Source organism: Sciurus carolinensis, chromosome 9 (assembly GCF_902686445.1).
Source record: "Sciurus carolinensis chromosome 9, mSciCar1.2, whole genome shotgun sequence".
In the NCBI taxonomy this organism is placed as follows: Eukaryota; Metazoa; Chordata; class Mammalia; order Rodentia; family Sciuridae; genus Sciurus; species Sciurus carolinensis.
Genome location: NC_062221.1, coordinates 16,581,292 through 16,606,433, shown reverse-complemented (window position 1 = coordinate 16,606,433; position 25,142 = coordinate 16,581,292). Strand labels below are relative to the sequence as shown.

At 44.3% G+C, this 25,142-nt stretch overlaps 1 protein-coding gene across 1 annotated transcript in view; it reads left to right on the top strand.

Annotated features, from left to right (window-relative positions):
* Positions 1 to 25,142, top strand: part of Clstn2 (calsyntenin 2) — a 559,342-nt gene that overhangs the window by 192,189 nt on the left and 342,011 nt on the right. The window contains exon 2 of the mRNA XM_047565351.1: positions 24,011 to 24,133. Coding sequence (XP_047421307.1) covers positions 24,011 to 24,133 — 123 coding nt within the window. The remainder of the gene's footprint in view (positions 1 to 24,010; positions 24,134 to 25,142) is intronic.

Genomic DNA, 25,142 nt, shown 5'->3' with positions numbered 1-25,142 from the left:
GAGAACCAGAGAAGACGATGGTGTAACTCCAGTGAACCTGAAGTCTTGGGAACTGGGTGTGTGTGTGCACATCCCCGTCTGAGTCCAAAGGCCCAAAAACCAGAGCACCAGAATCTGAGCACCTCAAAGAGAGAATACACTGTCCCCTCTGCTGCCTGTTTGCTCTGTCCAGTTGCTCGACAGATTGCATGATGTCTGTCCACAGCATGGAGTGCGGATCTCCCTGTCTCAGTCTACTGATTCAAATCCTAATTTAGTCCGGAAACACCCTCACAGACACACCCAGCAATAAGGGCTCACCAGCTCTCCGGGCATCTCTTAGCCCAGGCAGACTGACACATGAGATTAACCATCACCCCATTCTGTCAGTGTTAAAGGAATATTTCTGGGTCCACCTACATGCAGTCCAGAACTTTCCTAATGATTTGTGTGAGAACTCAGGATGCTCTGATAGCAAACTTCTTTGCCCAAACTCTTTGAAAGAAGTGAGCAGAAAGACGTGTTGTGATTCTGGCCTTCCTGGCTGGTGAGGCGTGTGGCGGGTGCTCTGCTAATTAGCATGTTGTGTGTCGTATCCCCCACAAAGGCCTTTGTGCTGTCTGGCAGCTTCCGCTTGGTAGATACTAAACACTGTTAAGGCAAATGATCTCATGACTGACAACTTAATAGTTGTCTCTTTGAGCTGAACGTGCTCCCCTAGAACTCCAGCCAGATAAAATTAACAGAAGCTTCCAGATCATCCTTCTCAGACTGAGGCTGGGGGGAGGTGTGCTGGAGAGAGGTGCTGGCGAGAACCTCCTGAGTGACATGAAAGGCAGCAGACAGAGGGAAACGGAAGACCAGGGGCTGCAGCGTTGTCAACAGGGATTGCCGAAAAACTGTATTTCCACAGTTATGTCTCATGACAGGTAAAAATTATGAATGGCGGAGACAAATCTGACTCCTGTCAAGGTGATCCGGCCTCTAAATGAGGGTCGATAAGAAAATTAGTTCCCCTAGGAGATTGCGTGCTTATTTATTCTGATTATATTGGAAATACTGAAAAATCACTTTTTTAAAAATGCCTAAGGAGTGAAGGTCAGATTGCTATTTGTTCTAGAAGGTAGTGATGCTGGGGTTCTCTTCAGACCCCCATCCCCTTCGTCCTTCCGTCTGAAATCCAAGTCACCCTTGGCGATTTTTGGTCACTCAGTAAGCTGCATATCCGCCTGCTCTGGGCCTTGGCACATGACTTTGCTTCTGCCTGCAGCGATCCCCCTTTCTTTGGGATCCTGATGATGTGTTATCTTTGAAGAGTCATTCCAGCTCATATCTCCTGTGAAGGAGGTCAACTCCCGTGGTTTTTCCTTCCAGAAGGCAATTTCCTGCCCCCACACCCCTGCCACCCTTTGGCCACTGCTTGAGTCACTTTTACCAGCTTGGAGTACTTTAGTTACATGGGGTTATTCCCCACACAGTGATTGCTTTTGGATAAGCTCTTTAGATCATTACCAAATGTTCTATAATCTGGTTTCTAGCACAGTGTGTCACCTAAGTAAATATTTATTCAGTGACTGTAGATGGCTCTTAGTGGGAAGTGCGGCAGGTAGAAAGAGTCCAAGATGTGCTCCAGAAAACCCAGATTTCAGATTCTTTTGCAGGCCCTCAAGAGGACATCTCCAACGTCTCTGAAACAAATTTCTTCTCCTGTGTGGAGATTCCTAAAGGAATAGGGTTTGCTGGAGAAAGGAATCACATGGGTCAGATTCTCTGACCAGCCACATGGGCCCATAGCTTCTGAAGCCAGCTCTCAGAGGAAGCACCTCAAATGGGTTCAGCAAGGCTCAGCTGTTGGAGTAGGTACCTGGTCTTCCAGGGGCTACTTAGAAGAAACCTCTCTCAGCACTGGGAAACACCATTTCAGTTACCAAAACCCAGGCTCACACTCAAGCAGAACTCAGCCCAAAGCTGCCCCAGCCCCCAACTTAAAGGTCCTGGTTGCCAATTCCAACACACTGCTAGTTTCATCTGCATGTTCTGTAGTTTTACAAACTCCAGGCAAGACTTCAGAAACTCTTCAGGCACAAGAGGATTCTTGGGTTCAAAGAACATCATTCCTGAAGCCGGCAGAATTATCTTTCTGACATGTCTTACCCTTGTGGGACAGATGGCGTTACAGAACACTCTGTCCAGTGAAAACCACTGTCCATGAGTGAGATTGCCCAGCCTCTGGGATGGCCTGCCATTTCAAAACATGTTTCCACAACGTGTTTTCTAGGAGTTGGTTGGACAGACTTGGACATAAGGTGACAAATGCTCATAGCCCACGCACAGGCACTGGGAAAACCTTTACCCAGGACACCCTGAGCCCACCTGTCACCCTCTGCTGAGGAGTAATTTCCTGTGGACCCTGCTGCTTTTTGAAAGCCTGCTGTAAAAATATGTATGAAGTGGCCCAGAACCTACTACAGAATTGAAAATCAACAAAACTGGAAATAAGTAGAATTTAAGATGTTCAACTAAGCATATCCAAACTTACAGTGGCTGGGATACCCTTGCATTGCTGAACACACCATAAAGGAGGAGCCATTTGACTGTTGCTAGCGATGCAGTGTGCAGCACAGGTTGTTTTTATTAGGAAAAGGATATTATAGGAACAGCCAAAGCTGAGCAAAGTGTTGTTGGGTTGCTGCTAAAAAGCAGGAGGGCTGGATAATAAAGAGGTCAGATGAAGCAAGAGAGGGGAGCAGCCCAGAAGTGAACGGAAAGCGTCAGGTGGAGCGGACAGGACTTTGCCCTCAGAGGCTACTCCTCAGAGGCTACTTGAGACCTTGCTAAATAAGACAGGCAGACCATTCAGAGGAAGCTTCGTTAGGGGAAGTGAAAACTTGAAAGAAATTGTGTTGTACTTAAAAGTGGCAAAATTGACCTAGTAAACCCTTTACTAGCAATGCAGGGAAAAAAAATATCTTCATTCAGAAGAGTAGTAGTGCTGGGAAGAAAATTTTCATGTTCTGGGATAGACCAGTGAGGGGGGCATTTCTGGTCAGTTGGGATATTTGTGTCAGTCCAGTTTTTTAGTCAGGTTTTTCACTGCTGGGACTACAAGACCTGACCAGAACAATTTTAGAGGAGAAAAAGTTGATTTGGGGACTCACAGTTTCAGAGGTCTTAGTCCTTAGAAGGCTGGCTCCATTCTCGGGGCTCCAGGTAAGGCAGAACATCATGGCGGAAGGAAGCAGCTCACATGATGATAGGAAGCAGAGAAAGAGAGACTTCATTGGCCAGATACTAATATATACCCCAAAGGTACACCCCCAAAGTCCTACCTCCTCCAATTACCACTCAGTTAATCCCATCAGGGGATTAATCGGCTGATTAGGTTAAGGCTCTCCCTACCCAATCATTTCTCCTCTCAACCTTCTTGCATTGCCTCACACGTGAGCTTTTGGGGCATACCTCACATCCAAACTGTAACAGTCCAGAATCAGAGACTAATCACCATCCTCCATTCTCTCCCCCCCGTGCGACCTCCTCCATCCCTATATCCAAAGGGACACCTGGGAAGGCAGCCTTGTGTACAGAGTGAGTCCTCAGGCATCTGTGCCTGTGTTTGTCAACATTAGCTAGTGCCTGCTCGTGCCAAACTCTGTTTCAAGTGCTGGAGATACAGAGACAACGTGAGCACCTGGCGCTGTGAACGAACATGCTGCCTCTCAATCTGCTGAGTGAATCTGTGAGTGATGGTTGGATGCCTGACGGGGCAGAGGTCACCAACAAATAGGTACAATGAGAAATGCAACAAGACTATGGGACCTAGGTTGTGAACTGCTCAGCCCCTGAAGTCAGGACCTCTCCGAGGAGGATGGAAGGACCCCAAGGCTGAGTCTCCAAAGGTGATCTTCCTCCTTCAAGCCCACCAGGTACCTAGCCTCCAGCCCCATATGCAGGCCCCACCCTTGAGGGGGCCTTTATTCCTGGGAATGAATCAGTATCTGCTGGATCCTTGGGATACCTGCCTAGAGTTTACCTCTTGTTCACTGACTTAATTTGTTGCTGGTCACTCCAGGATAACTTGTCCATCTAATCCAGTCTTTGGCCAAAGACTCAGTCATGGTGTCAGCCTCTGATCCCTGTGACTGACCCCTACTCCCATGGACAGGACAGGATTCCCCACATGTCAAATAATGAGTCGCTTGTTCACTTCAGAATCACCCTGTGTTGGTAGCTCCTGGTTGGTTCTTGAAGGTGAATCCAGGGGAAGTCAAGGTACTCCTAAAGAGATCTGTGGTGAAAACAAAGGGGACAGAAAGGACAGGGTTGAAGTGGGGGCAGTCCACCGCAGTGATCATGCCCTGGTTCCAAACCACCTCTGAAGGACACCAGGCTTCCTGAAGCCTTGTGAGGACCTTAGAGGATCCTCTCATTGAAAGCTGGAAGCTAAGTGACAAAGGTATTGCCACCTGCCACCAAGGAGAGCTCAGAGAACCTGAAAACTGGAGCCTAGTTGGAGAGAAGGGGGTGGACCTCTCCTGCCCCCCAAGGCTTTTAATTGCTAATGACTTTGAGTGGGATTTGTTAAAGCCATTCTTTGGGTTCCACCTTTCCTGCGTTCGAAGTCATTACTCACTGCGGTTAGTTGGGATGTTGGCGACAGCCCTTCCTGGCACATTCCCTATCATGGCACTTTATAAATGTTCATGCTGATTAGAACTTTTATTTTTCATAATGACCCACTAATGTAATGATAATGCAAGTAATAGTCCATATCTAATGGCTTCTTGTCCAAGGGCTCAGGGAATTCATTTAATGTATTTAGTGCCAAACTCCTAAAAGAAAACTATTTAAGCTGCTGATTCTGCTTATGCATTTTTATGAATCTCTGGGTAATAATAGGGAATGGTTGCTCTGGAAAGTTGGGAGAAAGGGAAGAGGTTCGGGTCACTGGTGAGAGCTGTTTGATGGTCTGCACACGGATGGTTTCCCTGTAGCAGAGCTGCTAAAGAACCACAAGTTCTAGGCCAACTTCAGGATGAGGAGGCTGAGGGAAGCTGGGGCTTTTGCAAAACTTGGCCTGTTCCAGGATCAGTGGCAGCGGGCCACCAGACTCCTAGGTGGCCTACCAGCAGGCCATGAGTGAGTTGACTGCTAGGGAAGAAGGGGTTACTGTGGGGGAGGGGGCAGAGTGTTACCCTTCAAACCAGAGAGGAAGCCCAGGAGCCTTCTATGCAAAGCTAAAAGACTGGGATGCCCTCCACATGGAGTCTGACTGCGCAACATGGCAACGCCTGCGAGACTATCCTACACACTCTCAGCCTCTTCTCTTTCTGAGACCTTCACCCCAGTTCAAGCTCCAGCACATCTTGGGATTCTCTGAGGCTGTCACTGAGCTGCGTCACACCTGTTATCTCCCTCTGCCCTTCCTGCTTCCTTCCCTTGCCCTCCGCAGGCGACAATCCCAGAAGCACTCCTGATTAAGCATCTTGCACATTAAACCCTTAGCACCTGCTTCCCAGGAACCCCAACATGCCGCAGCGTGGTACAGTTCCCAGCATATAGCATAGGACCCACCCCATGGAGAACATCAACAAAGAAAGAAAGGAAACAGCAGAGTCAGATAAACGATGGACCTAATTCACATGTGTTCCTTGAGGGGCATTCTTGGAAATTGCTCCTTCCTTATGGTCATGTCACTGACCTCAGATGTTTATGTTAGAGGCCTGAGCCTGCCTCTTGGTGGCTGTCATGGGGCTGTGACACAGGAGGTGCTTGATAAACTCTTGTGCAACATTTGCTTTCTTGGCCAAATGGAGTGCTCGACTTCTTTTGAACAGGTCGTGTGGAGATGCAACATTGCAGGAGGGTCTATGTTCCCAACCCCACTGTTCAAGGGTAACGATGGAGGGGTTGGCCTAGCGGGTGGGTATGGAAAGCTAGCTCAGGAAAGAGAAGTTTGGTGAGGGCCATTATGGAAAGCAACAGATGGACAGATGAGAGAGAAGGGAGGGATACAGGTGGATTCCTAGGTTTTGGACCTTCCTTCCTTTTCTTTGCTTTCTACTCAAATTATCTTTCAAGATCCAGCTTTGGTCTGGCGCCAGCTCTTCAAATCTTGCAGAATTTGTCATTGACCTCCCCTTCCTCTGAACTGCCCTTGACATTTCATCTGTTGCATTAACTGTTCATGTATTATTACTAATAATTAATGCACTTACTAATTCAGGTATTCCTAAGTAACACGGAGTTCTGAATCCTGGTCTAATACCCTTGGGAGCTTCTCCAGGCAGAAGCTGTCCCTTGTCTCCCTCATGCCACTCAGGAGATTATCTTTCATAGTTCTTTGTCAGATGGATAGTGGACCTGACCCTCCGTCTTTCCCGTGCAATCCTCTCTTCATAAAACGTCGGCTCCTCTCCCTCTCATTTGTCAGATCTCAGCTTACCTGCCACTTTTAAAAGGCCCCTCTGACACTCTCAATTAGGTCTCTTCCCCTTGACATATATCCATATAGGATTCTATCTTTCTCCTTCTTAGCACTTATCCTGATTATAATTATTAGTGTAATTACTTAGTATAATTAGGGTGGTTATTAGTATAATTACTAGTGCTATATCTCCAATACCTGGCATAGGCACACACACACACACACACACACACACACACACACACACACACACATGCAGGCACACAAAAGCTACTTATTAAAAAATATTTGTTGAATGAGATTATTGCTTGTGGACCCCACTGTTCATGGGGATATCAGTGTTTGCATCCTGGATCCTCCCCTCCTGGGGGTTTAAGCCAGTTTGAAAGTTATTCCAGTTGGGATGGAGTTATTGCTGCCCTCAACCACCCATCTCAGAAGTAGGCATGAAATCCCCAAAATGCTGCCTTCCAGGTATCCTCTTTCCTTGTGCTGTCGGAAATCCCACTTTACCTAATCCATGCTCAGTGGAATTGGAGATAATCTGCATACCCCAGACATAAATGCTTCACAATCTAAGAGATATGTAAGGAACTTCCTATGTACAAGCCATGGGGACAGGCTCTCAAGCCCAGGTCTGCCCCTGCATGCACTAAATTCAGCCCAAATATTACAAAAAGGAGCCAGACCTATCTGTGACTATAGCTGTGTTGGCTGTAGAGCTTGGTTACCTGCCTAGTTTCCATGGCATCTTGAAGAGCTTTTTAATGAGACTTTTGGATCCTGTGCCAGGGCATTTATGTGGAGCTTGTTAAACTCTAGTCGAGGAAGGGTTGAGGTCTCAGGTTCCACTGTTGAGGGAGGCGGTCCTGACACTTCCCCTGGATACTTCCTCTCAGCTCTCTTCTGTAGTCTGTGGAGATAGGGGCTGCTTTAGAGGACGTCAGGGTACAAGACAGGTGCACTCATTGGTAAAGAGAAAATAAAAAGCTGGCAGACAGTTAACATTTTTAACCCTCCACAAAAGCATGAGCACACTCTCCCTTTGACTGTGTAGTACTCCAAGGCTGGAGTATCCTCCCTGTGGGGGGAGTTTGGCGAGAGCTCGGGTTTAGAGTTTTGGCATTCTTCCCAGCAGAAATGCAGAGCAGGTCTGCCCGTCTGGCACTGGGGCAGGTTCTCAGGACTGTTGTCCACTGGCATGGGCAGCCAGGGGTATGGAAAGAGCTGTGAGGGCTGGTGCACCTGTTTGTACGTTGGAGTGTTGGAAAAGAAATCAAAGAGGCCATTCTCAAAATGGCGACTGTGCCCCTGAGTCCTTCTGAGAGCATCATCTTTCTTGAGGAAATTCTAGACTTACGCTTAGATAAACAAAGAGAATTTTGTCATGAAGAATGTCTCAGCTGATCCACTATCAACTCTTTGGGGATAATGGGAAGGGGGCAACTGAGGACCGTGATGGCAGCTATGCAGAGGAGAAGACTTGTAGGAAGAGGGTTTCCAGAAAGAGCCAGTGGGGCCAGGAAAAGACTTCTCAGGAAGAAGCAGGTGGTGTAGGAGAGAAGCCTCTCTGACTGCCCTAATAGCCATGGTGGTTGCTGTTCATTCGCTGGATCACCATATATTTATCAGTATCTCCCATGACCAGGCCCTGTCAGAGTTCCAGAAAAACAGATGAGGTGGCTATTATCAGAAGAGGAGTCTATCTGCAGAGTCAAGATAGGTAATAAAAAAAGTAAAGACTTTCAAAAGGTAATTTCAGGTGTGATCAGTGCAATAAAAAAGAATAAAGATGTGATGGGGCAGGGCACAGTGGCTCACACCCGAAATCCCAGAAGCTCAGGAGGCTGAGGCAGGAGGATCTCCAGTTCAAAGTCAGCCTCAACAAAAGCAAGGCACTAAGCAACTCAGTGAGAACCTGTCTCTCAATAAAATGCAAAATAGGACGGGGGATGTGACTCAGTGGTTGAGTGCCCCTGAGTTCAATCTCCGGTACCCACCCCCACAAAAAAATAAGATGTGATAGGGTGAATTGAGAGGGCTGCAGAGAAATACTTCAGATGGGGTCTTCAGAAAAGAATTCTTGGAGGTCTGAACAGAGGGTCATGATGAGAAGCAGGTGGTCATGTGACTGGGGGAAAGCATTAGAGGAAGAGCTAATACACATAACCCACAGCAGGGCCAAGCTTGGTGAACTTGAGGACCAAAAAGGAAACCAGCATGACTTGGCCACAGTAAGAACAGAGGTGGAGACTGAGTCAGCAGTGGTTCTGGGAGACCATGGGAAGGAGTTTGAACTTTAAGTGTTGAAGGCAACCTTGAGAAAGTCCAAGCAGCTATTGCTCTGGACTGCTTTATGACCAGACTTCCTTTTGAAACTATCATTCTGAAAACTCTTTGGAAAGGGGTTGTAGGAGATAAACATGAAGAGATGGAGGCAAATTAGGGGATTCTTGCACAGGAGAAGGTGGGAGAAGCTGTTGGCTGGGATGGGGTGTTGGCAGGTGGGCAGAGGAGAAGTTCTACATTCTGTGTTGGAATCCAAAGCTGGCACCTGGTCCAAGTGGCAGCAAGAGGCCAGGAGTTCCCTGAATGTTTCAGTAGGAAAGATGAATTGCATCTGGCCAGGGGCTCATCCTTACGAAAATAGCAGTTAGCTCAGATTCCAAAGGTGACTGAGCATCCTTGCTATCTTCTCCTCCCAAAGCCAGGGATCTGGGTATCCTGAGCATGTCCAAGAAGTCTATTTGCTTGATGCATTGGAACATCTAGGTGATAACATCCTTCCTTCAACCCAGTGAGGTACACACTTCCTGGGTGCCCATTTTAACTGGCTTCCACCATCAGTGACCACCCCCCTACAGTCCTAGAACAATCAGTAGGTCAAGAGATCCCCCAAATCCAGGACAGTCCTAAGAGTTCACTGCCTTGAGGTCACAATCTAACTCCAAAACCAACTCCAATCTACTTTGACCCAAGTAAGGGTAAGAAGCTAACTTTATGTCTTTAGCTATGCTTTATATCTGTTTCTGTCTGTCTCTATGTCTCTTTTTTCCCTTAAGATAGATTTAGTCCCAGCCCTCTAGGGGACAATCTTGTTGATCTAATTCTTGTCCTATTTTCTCAGTGTAAGCACTTCATTTGAGTATATAATGTTCTTCACATTCCTATTCTTCCCCCATCGCACTATCCACCACTCCTTCTAGACAGCAAAGGCAAATAAGTTTGTTCTTAAGTGCCACCTCTTATTGATTAGTAGAGACTGCCAGAAATAGTGTGTTGAGAAAGAGTCTGAGATCTTGTCCAGGCTCAGTGGGATTGATTATTCATGTCTGCCATGGGTATGATAAGAAGACAGGTCCTGTGAGCTTATTATAAGACGCTTTCATTACATTTTACTCTAAGTCAATCACCCTTAGGTATTTCCAGGAATAGGCTTCTTTTCTGCTTCATTGCTTATGCCTGGACCAGGATGTTCTATAATATAGGTTCTCAATGAGTCTTTATGGAATGTGTGAATGTTATTTGGCAATATGTTTTAAAGTTAATTTTAAGGGGAATTAGGGCATTACCAGGCACTCTGTGTGTTAGGCCTGAGAAAGTATCTCACAGACCACAACTGCAGGGAGTGTGATGAGGACCCCGGTCACCAGGCAGTGAAATGCCTTGGCACTGAGGCCGTGCCTCCCGAGCTTGTTCCCAACCAATGACTGAGGGTGGGGGGATTCAGGGACACTAAGGCAGGCAAGCTCCCGGGAGAGGTGAGACTCCTCTGGTGGTAAACTTTGACTTCAGGATGCTGATTGCATGACAGTCTAGGACACCTTCCCCCAGCCCTGCCTCCCTTTCTCCTCCGCTGGGGTTATGCTTCCATCAAGGTCTGACCTCCTCGCCAACCTTTGTGACTGCCTCCTTGTCTTCTGTCACATGACATTTCTCTAATAAATATTTGCTTGTGTGATCTCCTTGGTGTTTGCCTTGTGGGGAACCTAACGAGTGCACCCTGCCGACATCAGAGGCAGAAGGGCTCTTTTGACCCCTCGTGAGGCCACCTGGACAGCAAGGAGGTCTCACCCTTGCCCTTTGCAGAGGATAGAGTGTGAAGTACATCGGGTTTTTGGAAGTGCTCAGTGGAGGGAGGTGTCACTGCTGAGATACCTTTCTCTTTTAAGGGTGAAGAAATACATTGAGAATTAACATTTAACTTTTTATGAATTATTAATGTAGCAGTTGATGGCATGGCACTCACTTAAACTCAACATAACGAGCCCTGCAGGATAAATTCCATTTGTCATCCCATGTTCATAGCCATCTTTTAGATTCTCCCAATCCTAAGCCAGCTTATGGTTGGTTCATTTGTGTGCTTTGTCGCAGACAACAGGCCTGTCTTGTCCCCCACCCAAATGTCTGATGACAATCTAATTTCAGGACTCAGGAATTATCCTCTTTCTGCAAACTTCTCAGTTTTAGGCAATTCTTGCCATTTCATGTTGGACTGTTCTGGGTCAATGTTTATCATCTACCAATTTCCTTTTATCTACTCTGTCCCTCTGTCTTCTTCATTGTCCTTTTCCTTGCTTTCTCCTGGTCTAATTATCCCCAGAAACATTGATGGATACTAAATCCAAAATTCTCTCCATCAACCAAAAGTTATTCAAAAATAAATATGTTCAAACCAGAGATCTTGGTGAACATGATTTATAACTGGGGAGAAATTGCTCTCTCTGAGTCCTTGCCAGCTGAGTGACATGAGCAATAAGAGCTTCTTCATTCATTGCTGATCTTTTGACACACGTCTGTGGAGCACCCACCATGGGCCAGGCCCCATGATTAGTACTTGTGAGAGCAAGGGTCGCAGTCATCAATTTTGGGACGCATGTCTTAGGCCTTGAGAGCCTCTTCCAGCTGAAAAACACCTGTTCTATTTACCTCTATGAGAAATTGACACCTTGAACACCTTTAAAATTGCTAAGATCATGATTTCTCTTTTGAGACATTGTGGCTACCTCTCAAACACTGAAAATTCAGTCCAAATTTATTTCAGAAATTTATCATGATGCTTTTCACCTTTGATGCCTTGTGCAAGGGGTGATTTGTGAAGTTTGTTTCTTTTTATGGCGGTTCCTCCAACCAGGTTGCAGGAGATATAGGGACTGTGGTTTCAGATGCTTATTCTCGTGACAGCATGCATTCCCACAACGAGGAAGATGCTCTTCTGCCTCTTTCCTCAAGCAGCAGAAACTCCATCCACTGGACAGTATCTCAGCAATGGTTGTGCAAACCACTCAGTCAGCCAGTTGCCTTTCCTTCACAACCAGAACCAGAAACAGAACTGATCTCGTCCCTGCATTGATCCACTTCCCCCAGCTGAGCTGAATCTTCAGAACCATCTAAATCTCACCTTGACGATTTTAGAAATTCTTTCCTCTGTCCCTCCACTCTTTCTCTCTTCTGTTCCCCTCTGTCCCCCCATTCTTTTTTACCTGAATGGTTTTTACTATATTTCAAGTCATTCACCAGGCTATATATCCAAATTTCTTTTTGTCTCAGAACACTTTGACATTCTTAAATATTATTAATAACACCCCAAAGCATGTATTTATGTGCATTATACCTATTGCTATTTATTACATTAGTAATTAAAACTTTTAAAATTAATACATATATTTATTAATTCAGTTAAAGATAATAATCATAAACTCATAAAGGTGAAAATAAGCATGCATTGTATTAAAAATAACCATTATCAAGAATTTGGAAATAACAGGGAGTGCGCCCTTGTTCCACATTTCTGTAAATGTCATTAACGTCTGGCTTAATAGAAGACAGCTGGCTTTTCATTTCTACTTTTGCATTCAATCTGTTTCGGCATTACAGTCCTCTGGAAAACTCCAGAGAGAATAAAAGTAAACAGAGCAAATTGTATCTGAGTACTTTTATGAAAATAGTTTTGATCTTCTGAATCACTAAAAGGGTCTGGGGGAGCCCCAGGGGTGCCTGGCCATATTTTGAGAATGTTGAGCTAGGTTAGGGACACAGATATAAAAAGACAGCAATTTTACCCTCCATCTGGTAGCAGAAAGACACAAAAGGATATTTACATTCCAACATGGTCCTTGGTATGCTAGAGATAATCAGGGGGCCATGGAAGAACAAGGAGAGGATCTAATTCAATCCCAGGTGTGTTTGAGGGGAGGAGTGGTGGAGGATCAGAGTCCCTGGCTCCGTGATGCATAAGCTGAGCACAACAGAGCAGGCAGGAGCAGACTTGGGTGGGAAACGCAGCCTCCTTACCTGACACACGGTACTCGGCATGATCATGAGCTAGTCCCCAGGTTATGGCTCTTATGATTGTGCTTTAGTGGGGGTGGTAGGGGAGGAAGTAGGCTCTTTTTTCTTCTTTTTTTTTTTCTTTCCTGCCTGTCCTCTACCTGATAGTCCCTCCTCACAGGAAGGAGGGAGAGCAAAAGAAATGCATATAACCATCGACATAAATAAGAAGTGAAATTGGCCTGCCACTGCGTTCTTTCTGAAGCATCGAGAAGCAGGCTAGCACTTTGCAGTGAATATAGTGTAAACCGGATAATTGCCATCCATCGTTGCCAACATCTTGGGATCTAAGGCATGAAATGGAGTTTCAGTAAAAATGTATCACACACATTTGCTACCTTCTAGAACAAAGGTGATAGCATAAGTCATGAAGCTTTTATTTATTAGTCTGCCAGTAGAAAGTAAAAATACGGTGCTTCCATCAGGGGAGAAGAGGAATGTACCATTCTGTCCTATCGTCACTGGATTTGAGTACAACATTTCAAAAAGCTCTTCAGTGGGTGTGATGATTAATTTGTGATGTCTCAACTAATGAACCAGTTATTTAATCAAACATTACTACAGATATTGCCATTAAGGTTTTTTCTTTTATACGTGGTTAACATTTACTATCAGTTAACTTTAAGTAAAGGAGATTACTCTCAGTAACATGGGTGGGTCCCCTAAAGTCAGTTGAAGGATTTAAACAGCAAAAACTGAGTTTTTCTAGTTTTTCCTCTTTTAGAAAATCTGACTTTGAACTGCAGCTAACTCCTGAGTTTTCAGCCTGAAGGTCTGCCCTAGATTTCAGACTGATGGACTTCTCACTTGCATGATATATGAGCAATTCCTTGAAATCCTGCTTTCTCTTATACACATGCACGCACACTCACACATGCATAAATAGATTAACATAGGCACAGAGGTGCAGAATGTAGGTATATCGTGTGTGTGTGCACGCACGTGTGTGTGTGCACGTGTGCACACATAGACCTAGACCCAGGTATAGAGATACACAGCTATGATATACCCTACTGTTCCTGTTTCTCTGGAGAATCCTGACAGTTCTCCAGATGGTTTCTCTCTTGTCTCTATTGTCCCCTGTGCCCCACCAAACACTTGACCCACAGGGAATGGAAGTGAAGTCCTGCCACACTCACCTGTGGTTGGGGGAATTGTGACACCTGGCATGTGAGTCTTAGTTCTTCTGTCAAAGGCCATGAACCTGCATTCTTTAAGCTGTGTGACTCTCCATCCCACCTTGGTCCACAAGGTGGGGGCAATGCCACCCTCCAGGGGGTGCTCCTGTGGATTTAGTGAGATGGTGACTGTAAAGCCTGGCACATAGTAGGCCTCCAGCTCTTGACTCTCTGTGCAATAGTTCTGGTCTGACAGTAGAAACTGAAGAAAGAAGCTTAGACAATTACCTTCAGAGGCATGAATTCTGAAGTAAGTTCAGAGCTGGTTTTAGGGGTTAAAGATGTTTAAAATGCAGTGAAGTATGAGATATTAAAGTAATAACAATCTTGGGGAATTATAGATATAACAATTTAATGCACACTTCAGGCCAATAATGTTGTTCTGTAGTTAAGACATTTTGTGTGGAAAAATGAGTTGGCTCCAGCAACTGAATGGGAACATTAAACATTTGCAGACTCTCCTCCACCCTTCCTGGTCTAATGACATTTTCCTGAATGACTCCCAGTCTTCTTTGTAGCGTTAACCTAATTCTTTCAGTTCAAAGGAATGAAGCCTAGACTCTGTGAGGTCCTTGACCTGACTATAGTTTTGTTGGTTCATGGGCATGTCTGTTGGAGGCATCCTAGGTTCCATGTGGATCTGGATCCCAGCCTGCATACGTGGAGGTTCACAATGAGCCTTTGTCAGGGACCTGTGAGCTGCTAGTCACCATGGAGTCACCTCTGACTTAGGATCTCATTTTATCCTCCTCCCAAAGAACCAGTGTGTTTTAGTCAGCATTTTCACTACTGTGACTAAAAGAATCTGACCAGCACAATTATAGAGGAGGAAAGGTTTATTTGAGGGCTCACGGTTTCAGAGGTCTGGCTCTGCTCCTTCGGGCTCCAGGTGAGGCAGAGCATCATGGCGAAGGGAAGAGCTCGCGTCATCAGGAAGCAGAGGGAGAGAGAGACTCCACTGTCGGATACCATCTGTATACCCCAAAGCCACACCCAAATTCCAATCTCCTCCAGCTACACCCTACCACTTCAAATAATCCCATCAGGGATTAATTCACTGATTGGTTAAGACTCTTACAACCCAATCATTTCTCCTCTGGACCTTCCTGCATTATCTCACATGTGAGCTTTTGGGGGACACCTCACATCCAGACCATAACACAGTGGGGTTGGTGTTACTTCCATTTTAGGTAGCTGAGCAGGGATCTGGGAAGGTAGAAAGACCTGACTAGGGCATCCTGCTGGTCTTCAGGGTTAGGACTTTGAAATGAAGCCCATTCCCCTTGCACCCAATCTCAGGGTGTGTCTGAAGGTGAGCTTTGGCCAAGCTATTTCATCCTGATGACTTAGGTACCAACGACCTGAAACCTCACTTCTGTCAGACTACAGGGTGCCCCGGGGCACCATCCTGCCTCCCCTGGTCCCGTTCCTCCTGCTTGTACCAATGGACTGTTGGCATGTGGTTCATCCCCAGGCTGGCAAAATGCGGCTAATGACTTTGAAAGAACTCACACTCTAAACAATTATTTGTGTGTGGAAAGGGATAGATAGAAAGGAAGAAGAAAACGGGCATGTTGGATGGAGAAATGGATGGGAATAAAGGAGAAAAGGAAGGGAGGGAGGGAGGCACGTTGGAGGGAAGGAAATCGTTCTGGACTCAATGAAAGAGCCTATTGAGCAGCTGAGGATGAATGATTCGGTCATCTTTCCCACAAATTCTTTTCAACAGAATTAGAACAGTGCAAATAAGCCTCCTCTTCTGTGAATTTTTGTGCATATGAGTCACACACATGGGATCTGTATTTAAAGTGCTCTAATTGATCCCAGCAAGCAGTGTACATTACCTCTAATTCAGCAATGATCTCAGCCTGAGGTTTGGTACCCCTCTTTCTATCTGGGCACTGTGAGATCCTTACTCATTGAACTCAAAGCATAGCTAAACTGCCTCAGGTCTTGGAGGTGTCAGGAAGGCAGATGCACCCACCTCGATGTCCTCGCATGTGCCTGGCTCTATGAACAGTGGTCCTCCTCATGACTGGAGTACCGCCTTCCGCTCAAGGAAGCACACCATTCTGTGAGGAAGAGGGACAAGGACACAGCTAATGGCAATGCAGTAAGTCTGTGGCGTGAGAGTGGAGACGCAGAGGTACAGAAGATGGCACTGGGGGAGGTGGGGCTTGAGCTAAACCAGAAAGGATGGATAGGTAGAGTCTGGGGTGGATGTAAGGAGAGGGGCACATGAGGGATCACCTCACTTCTCCCCCTAGGACAGCTGCAAAAGAATCCTGGGTTAGAAAGTTCAGGAAACAGATCTGCTTAGACAGGGATCCCATCCCCCCTGCACACTGAAACAGGGATTAAAAATACCTTAAAATATGAGATTATAATGACCAGGAATCATTTTATTGCAAGAAGAGACACCCATTCAAATGAGTACACATAAAAATAAAATAGTGGCTGGGAAGAGAACTGTTGAAAGGCTTCCTGAGATAACCTCATATACCCTGTGGTGGGCTGAGGAGTCCACGCAGGGTGAGCAGGGCCTGGCCTGGAAGGCGGAAGTGGAGGTCCAGCTGCCATGTTTCCTGCAACTTCTGGGATGCAGCTCTTCTTTCTGCATGTCCACTCCCAAATCCTGCATCCCCTGGTCGATTGACTTTTTCTCATATTAATGACTTTTCAGGTCTTCCCTAAAGTTTGAGTGATCATTGCCTAAAGACTGGCTGCAGCTCTACATAAGCTTGTATCTCAAGATCCCAAATTCCCATCACCAAACATACTATAGTTTCTGAACCCGAACTAGTCAAACAATTAAGCTCATCCCACCCCATCAATTTTCCCAGGGATCCAAGATCCACCCTGGCCTAAACTCTTCCAGTAGATTAGGTCAGAAGGGAAAGTTGGGCGTGGCCAGGAAAAGATCGACTTGACCACTGGAATAATCTGTTACTGAAGTGTCCTCAACTCACTGAAGCCTTTTGCAATCAGTAAAGCATATTTTTTTCCTCAGAGCTTACTTTTACTGAGGTAGCAGAATTGGAGTTCTGAGGATTTAGGAGTTAGCAGTGGCCACAAGAATGAACTTTGGGATGGAAGCAGAAAAAAGCAAAGGGTAAATCACCAGCCACGGGGTTCTGCTGCTTGCTACGGGCATTAGCACACTTTTGCAGAGTGGAAGCAAAGAGAAGAGAGCCGAGGAGCTCTCCTGAGAAGCGCCTCTGTGCTCTAGTTAAAGGCGTGTTGGGTGGCAAGACCTAATTTCTCTGTAAATGGAGCAGAAATATCACACCAGTGTTCCCTCTGCATGAGTGCAGAGACAGGCATTTTCCAGACACCGAAACATCGTAGAGAAGAGGCAAGACAGAGGCAAGAAGCAGTCCTCAAGGGGCATGATATGACAGAGCTCAACCTCAAGAAAGGGTGTGCAGCAAAACGGAGCATTGCCTTATGAAGAGTCGACAGGGGTTCCGTTCTGAAGTTCCATCTAAATAGAGCAAAGCATGAACCCACTGACCTCAATCCATTGGAACAAAAAGGCAAAACATTTTGGTCAGGCAGGGATTGGCAGAGGGGGGGATTAAGTAAGAAATAACAGCCAGTCACAAGGATCAAGGCCTACTGCTTCTTCCTGGATAAGACACGGCTCCTCAGCATCCTGTGAAGCCAGAAGCCAAGTAGCTTCTGGATGATTCTGCATGTGCCATTAGCCCTGCTTGGGTGCTACCTGTCAATCAGCCATGCACTGACCTTGCCCCGTCCAACCTTGTTCTCCAGACAAACCTAACTACTCACGTTTTTTCAACCGCACATCAGCTGCTTTACCCTTGGGCCTTTGCCCCTTCACACGCCTCTGCCTGGGCCTGCTGCTTCCTTTGTGTTTGCTTGATTCTGACTGCTCATGATTTAGAAGCCACTTTCTCCTGGAGGTAATCCTGAATTACCAAGGCTGGGGTATGCTTCTGCTCTCCTTCACGTAGCCCTCCGCACCCCCTCTTCTTATCTCCTTGCCATAACTGGTCATCATGGATTCCCCGCCTCCTAGTATAACAGGACATATTTCACTCTTGCTTCACACTTATGGAGGTATAATTTACACGTGGTAAGATTTACCCTTTCGGGCTGGGGATATAGCTCAGTTGGTAGAGTGCTTGCCTTGCAAGCACAAGGCCCTGGGTTCAATCCCCAGTACTGCAAAAAAAAAAAATAAATAAATAAAATTACCCTTTCTAGGAGTGCAGCTGGATCAGTTTTGACAAATGCATCAAGCAGATATAACACACAGATATAACCACCACTACAGTCAAGGTATCGAGTAGTTCCATCATCCCACCAAGTCCCCGCCTGCCCCTTGGCAATCAAATGTTACCCTAACGGCTGCTAATCTTGCCCTACATTTCCATATCATCTACAGTGGCAAATAATGGCATCAAACAATGTAAAGTTCTTTGTGTCTGACTTCTTTCATCTATTTCATCTTATTTCAGTGCATGCTTTAGAAATTCATCCATTATGTTGTGTGGATCAGCCGTGGATCTCTTTTTTTTGAGGAGTAGGTATCCATTAGCTGGATCTACTGTCATTTGTTTATTTACTCCTACTTGATGACCATGCTAGTCTCCAGTTTGGCTCTCTTCTGAATTAATACGATCATTTACATATATGTCTTTTTGTGTAGTTTATATTTTCTTTTCTCATGAATACGTCCTAAGAATGGAATCTCCCAGTCATCCTGAAAAAACTATTAAGTTGTTTTCCAAAGTGACTGTAGTATTTTGCATTCCTACTAGCAATGCACGAGAGTTCCAGTTGCTTGTTGGAACTTGGAATTGTTGATCTCAGCTATCCACGTGATCATGTGGTCATATCTGTGGTGGCTTTACTGTGTGTTCCTCATGATTCATGTTGACCATCTCTTTTGGTTCCTTCCCGCTGCTCATGGATTTATTTTGGTGACAGATTTGTTCAATGTTTGCTCATTTTAAAAATACAATTGTTCATTATTCAATTCTAAGAGTTATATATTTTGGATACAAGTCTTTTATGAGATGTTTTACAAATATTTTTTTCTAATCTGTGACTTTTAAAAATTATTTTTATTAAACATGACTTTTAGAGAATATAATTTCACAATTCTTAAAACGTTTGACATTTTCAATTTGTCTTCCAGTTTTTTGTCCCTTCTAATAAGTCTTTGTCCACCGAAGAACACTAAAATTTTATACTTTCTGTTAAAGACTTTAAACTCCTACATTTAAGGACTATGGTCCTTTTAGAGATAATTTTGTGGATGATGCACAGTGGAGTTGAAGTTGTTTTTCTTCTCTCCTCCTTTCCTCTGCCTTTTTAAAAAAATCCCAGCAGCATTTAATGAAAGGATGATCCTTCTTCCCTTTGAATTGTCATGAGACCTTTGCAAGAAATGAATTGACTGCATGCATACCTATTTATGTCTGGACTTCATTATTTAATGTCAATCCCTATGTCTATCTTTCTGTCGATTTCACACTGTGTTGATTAGGGTACCTTCAAAATGCCTTAAAATCAGGTAAAGTAAGTCTTCCAACTTTGTTCTTCTTTTCCAAAATTATTTTGACCATGTCAGGCCTTTTTGATTTTACATAAATATTAGAATTAGATTATCTTTCTAAAAAATTCCTTCTGGCATTTTGATAGGGATTGTCTTTAATCTGTGGATCAATTTTAGGAAAAATTCATTTCTTAACCATATTGAGTCTACCAAATCATGAACACTGTCTATTATTCTATTAAGACCTGTTCAGGTCTTTAAATTTTTTAGAAGCATCTTGGATTTTTCAGTGTACAGATTTTGCATGCATTTTGTGAAAGTTATTACAAGTATTTCATGATTTTTGATGCCACTATAGTATTTTTGTATTTGTTGCTAAGCAATTATTTATTGCTAATATACATTGAAATGCCATTGAAAGTTACACATTGACTTTCTATTCTATGACCTTCCTAAAAGGTCTTATGAGTTCTAATAGCATGCTTTATTGTATAGAATTTTTAAAATTGGTAATTATGTTCTCTATGGATGAAGACAACTTTATAGTTTGGTTTCTAAACTGATTTTTTTCTTATTTTATTGCACTAGTTAGAACCTCCAGCATGATGTCAATAGAAGAAGAGAGAACGTGCATCCTTGAATTCTTCCTTCTCTTGGGGAAAAGCATTCACTCTTGGAATATTATGCATGGTGTTTTCTGTCTGTATTTGTACAAGTTCTTTATCAGATCGAAGATACTCCTTCTATTTCTCATTTTTTTTAAATTAAATGGACACAGAATTTTGTCAAATGCTTTTTGGAAGGACTTTTCTCCCCATTTTACTTTAGTGCTTAGAATGTTTTCTATATATTTGAGACCCTCCATAAATACCTGTTGAATGAACAAAACTGGACTGAGTATCTCAGAGACTGGAGGGCCACACCTTGGCTACCCAGGACAATGAAATGGGCGAGGGGGACTTCAGAGTGTCATAAGGCCTACTCTGAGCCAGGGTGCTACATCTGTCTATATTATCTCATGCAATTGTCATAGGAATTCTGAGAAATAAGTATCTCCATTTTACAAAGAATGAGTGAGGGATGGGAATGGGAAAGACAGCGGAATGAATGGATTGGACATAACTTTCCTCTGCTCATATATGAATACACAACCATAGAAACTCCGCATCAGGTACAACCCCAAGAATAGGATCCTAATTAGTAACGGTTTTACTCCTTGTATGTATAACATGTCCAAGTACACTCTACCGTCATGTATGTCTAAAAAGAGTCAATAAAAAAATGCCAAAAGAAAAAAGAATGAGAATTAGGATGATTTAAAAACTAAAACATGTTTGAAGAAGTTCTTTGTTTCATTACTCAGTATAAATAAGACGATTATTAAAGTCAGAAAACAAAAACATACACAAAGGAGACTCCTTCCAAATATGATGTAAACTTAAATGGAGTGTGATCCAGCTATTTGATGGAGTGAAAGAATAAAAAAATCTAGATGACCTGGATGCAAGATTCTTGGAATGGACACAGAAGAAACAAACAAACAAACAAACAAACAACAACGAAAACCCCCACTTCCTGTACAATGCTCGGCTCAGCCACAGACATTATCCTCACTGTAAAAGTAATGTAGATTTAAGTTTTGGGTTTGGAACCCTTAGGATTTGATCCATAGACAAAACAGATTTAATTTTGTTTGCACATCAAAATGTGAATGTTTACCAACCCTGATAATACAAAAGTCCAGATAGGTCTGAGGGAAGTTGGAATGTGGAAAGAAATAGGAAAACTTTAGGGATTTAGCATTCTTCTGTTCCAAAATGGGAACATTTAAACCCTTGGAGTCCCAGTGCCTCACCTTACCTAATGCTGTTATTGCGAGGATTACTGAAAATGTGCATGCAATATGTAATAGGCACCCAAGGAACTGCAGCAGCCGGAAGTCAAGGGAGGCAGCCCATAATAGCAGGAAATCAACCTGTCCCCTCTCATGAGGGAGCAACCTCAGCTTTAGAATTGGCCTATGAACCACCTCTGCCCAGAGATAGGCAGGAAGTCAGTCACGGAAGGGCAGAGGCTGTGGGTCCAGCCCAAGGTAGCTGAGCGACAGGATGACCCTCTGAATGATGTCATCATCCCTGCTTTACAGTAGAGGGAACTCTGAGGGGCTGACTCACCTAGAAGTAGCCCTAAGCAGCTAAGCCAGGGCTGAAATGTGACCCTGGATTCTGTGGCCTGCCCCTGAGCCAAGCGGCACAATGAATCTGAAACTCTGGGTGAGCTCCTGGTGCATGCTCTGTACACATTTCTAATGAATAGGCCCCTCGGTTTAATTAAGGGGGAAAAAAGATTAATTGATTCTCACAACAGCTGCAAATTATTTACTTTGCATTTGTGTTGATGGCTAATAAAAGAGTAAAGGAGTGTGGGGACAGCCCAGGATGGCTGTAACTCTTCCAGGGTCCATAATGAAGCACCCGTTTCAATGCCAAAATACAAAAATGGATGAGCCTGCGGCTCCATGCACACCGGCAGCAGGCGGGGCTGCTCTCCACCCTGGGCATGATTCAATCTGCAGAAGTGGATCTAGGAGCCAAGACCCGAGACTAGTGGGACATGTGACCCTGCCCCCCTGGACTGCCTCCCAGTTAGTTTGTGACTGCTGGGGAAGGAGTAAGAAAGAGAAAAATGGTGGTCCCTCCCATCCTGGGACAGCGCTTAAGTGGCCTTTTGAAGGATGGTGGGCTGAGAAGGCGTAGGAGACTTCTGTGGAGCTGTTCTAAATTCTCTAAGGTCTTGCTTTACCAAATTGAAAAATTTGTAACATAATAGATACAGTGTGCATTGTATATATATCGTAACGTGTGTGTGTGTGTGTGTGTGTGTGTGTGTGTGTGTGTGTTTTGGATATCATAAAATATGAAAGAGCTTTTGGTTTTCCCACTAGGTTAATCACTGACCACGTGGTTATCTTGAGACAGTCACACCTCATGGAGTTAACTTCCTCATCATCTTTACAGTGATCATGCCTAGGTCTCAGGGTGCTTGGTAGAGTATTACATATGGGACCCCCACCTTTGAAACTGGTGTTGGGATACCTGATTATTCTAGGTCTCCCTCTAACCTGTTGTTTTGTTTTAAAATCATTTAATTTGCTTTTAGACTTCTGTGAGGCTATGTGGGGATTGAATAGAGATGAAGAGTCTCACAGCTGGGCAATCATATAAACATTTTAGGGAGGTCATTCCTGAGCCCAGTGTGTGTGGAGTGTGGACTAGGGGGAACTAGAATTTTCTGCTGTGAGACCAGTCACAAGGTTATTGCAGTGATCCAAATGGCACAGGCCTCAGATGGAACATACCAGGGAGACAGAATGGGCAGAAATTGGGTGTGCACCAGATAAGAGGCCCACAAAGGAATATTACACCAATTTTTGGCACAAGACTGATTCCCATTCTCTTCCCATCATTTGCCCCTGTTGACTATAAGCATATGATACTGATTTTATAGGGTTGCATACCAAGTACCACAAGCTGAGCATCTTAGAATAACAGAAATTTATTGTCCTGCACTTCTTTAGGCCGGAAGTCTGAAATCAAGGTGTTGCAGAACATGCTCCCTGTGAAGGGGCTGGAGAAAGTTCTATTCCAAGCTGCTCTCCCAGCTCCCAGTAGGTCCCTGGCCTGTGGCAATCAGCTCTGGTTCCTGGAGCTCTCCCTGTGCGGGTGTCTGTCTCTGCATCCAAATTTCCCCTTTTTATAAGAACATCAGTCATGTTGGACAAGCCTACCCTAATGGCCTCATTTTAACTTGACCACCTCTGTGAAGTCCTATGTCCAAATACAGTCAAATTCCAAGGTACTGGGGATTAGGATTCTAATGTGTCTTTCTGGAAGGTAGACAAAATTCAACCTAGAACTTGTTAGATACTTAAGTGTATTGATAGTTCATCAGATAATACGTGATTTAGCTCATCAATTTATTGAAGAGTGACTTAAGTTGCTTGATAATTTAGGACTTAGTCTTGAAATGATCAGAAAATATTGGAATGTTTGTTGCATACATATATATTGGTACTTACACATATGTATATATTACGTACACATGCCTGTAAATAGCTCTTCAGGATAGGTCCAGTTAGGTTGAGATCAGAAATCCCAGCACACACAGCCATAACCTGCCAGATTTTTGATTGATAATGGACTCTGAAACATCCATTAACAGAGATTGGGATTTGAAAATTTAACTTATGAATCAATTCTTAATAATCTCTACACTGGGCATTGAGAAATAGAAATAATGGGATTTTGTAAGTTGAAAGGTCCATGACCTTAGAGATGAAAAATGTTTGAGTCTTGGTCCTGCCCCTTAGCTTAAAGGTACCTGGGGTGAGCTGTGGAAGCCCTCTCTGCATGACTCTGAAGATTCTCTGGGTGTCCAATGAGCTAACACAGCTCTCTTGGGGTTGTTGTATGGGAACCTGTGGTTGCCAAATGTGCAAGTGAGTATTATTTTGGTTAATTGTTCATATGATGATCTTCTTGTTTTGTTTTGTTTTTCTCCATTGTTTTCTAGTCAACAAGCATAAGCCATGGATCGAGACCTCATATCATGGAGTCATAACTGAGAACAATGACACAGTCATTTTGGACCCACCACTGGTAGCCCTGGATAAAGATGCACCAGTTCCTTTTGCAGGTGAGATGACTGTTCCTATGTTGCTCTTGGCTTGCTTTGGAGATGTGTTGTGAAACCTCTGAGAAGCCAGGCTAAGCCTTTATAGCTGTGGTCACCAGGCTGTGTGTGTCCTAGATCAGCCCATGGTGTCAATGCTACGTGCCTCTTCTTGTTTCTGCTGTGAATTCTGTATCTCGTTGTGGTTCCCTTCCACCCCCGTCAAAATGCAAAACCCAATGCAAAACCCTGTTTCTTTTTCTTAGGAGAGGTGGCAAATTACTGAACCGGCCCTTGGAGTTGGAGTTGCACTAGTAAGGTTATTAAGAAAATTTTTATCTCAATAAACTATCGACATGATAAACTGTGTGATCCGCTGCCCCCACTACCCTCACATCATGGATAGGTGGAAACTTGTTACTTGCTAGGTTGGCAGGAGAAAAGGGGATGAAAAAGGGTCAGGAAATACTTGCTAAGGATAGGACGAGATCAAGCCCATGAACTTAAACGTGTGTGTGGCTTTTGAAGGAGGAATCAGAAGGCAGGAAAACTTTCCCCTCTGCATCTTGTGACTAGAGAGCTTTCCAACTATGAAGACCACCACTGCTCCTTTCTGACCTCCCAAAAGGGGGGCTGTCGCAGGAGGGGTGTGTGCAGGGTCCTACGATTTCACATGTTTCCACAGATTTTGGCAAAGATCAGAGGATGGGTGATGGGAGTAAAAGGGATTGGACAAAGAATTTCTGAAGATCCCTGCATCATGAGTAATACTGTTAACATTTTATAACTGTCAGGAGAAAGACAGGAAATTTAATGAAGGTTTTCAAGACTTCCAGCAGATTGCTTTATGATAGATGGGTGCCAGGCAGAGGTTTTCACCATGATGAAGTCTATTTTTTCTGACAGTTTGTCTGCTCCATTATGAGCTACTTGGGTAGGAAAAAATGGGCTCTTTTGCACTTTTAAGAGATAAGCTTTGTGAAGGCCCCTTTTTCATTATGGAACATTATAAAGTAAGGAGTGATGGGGTGGG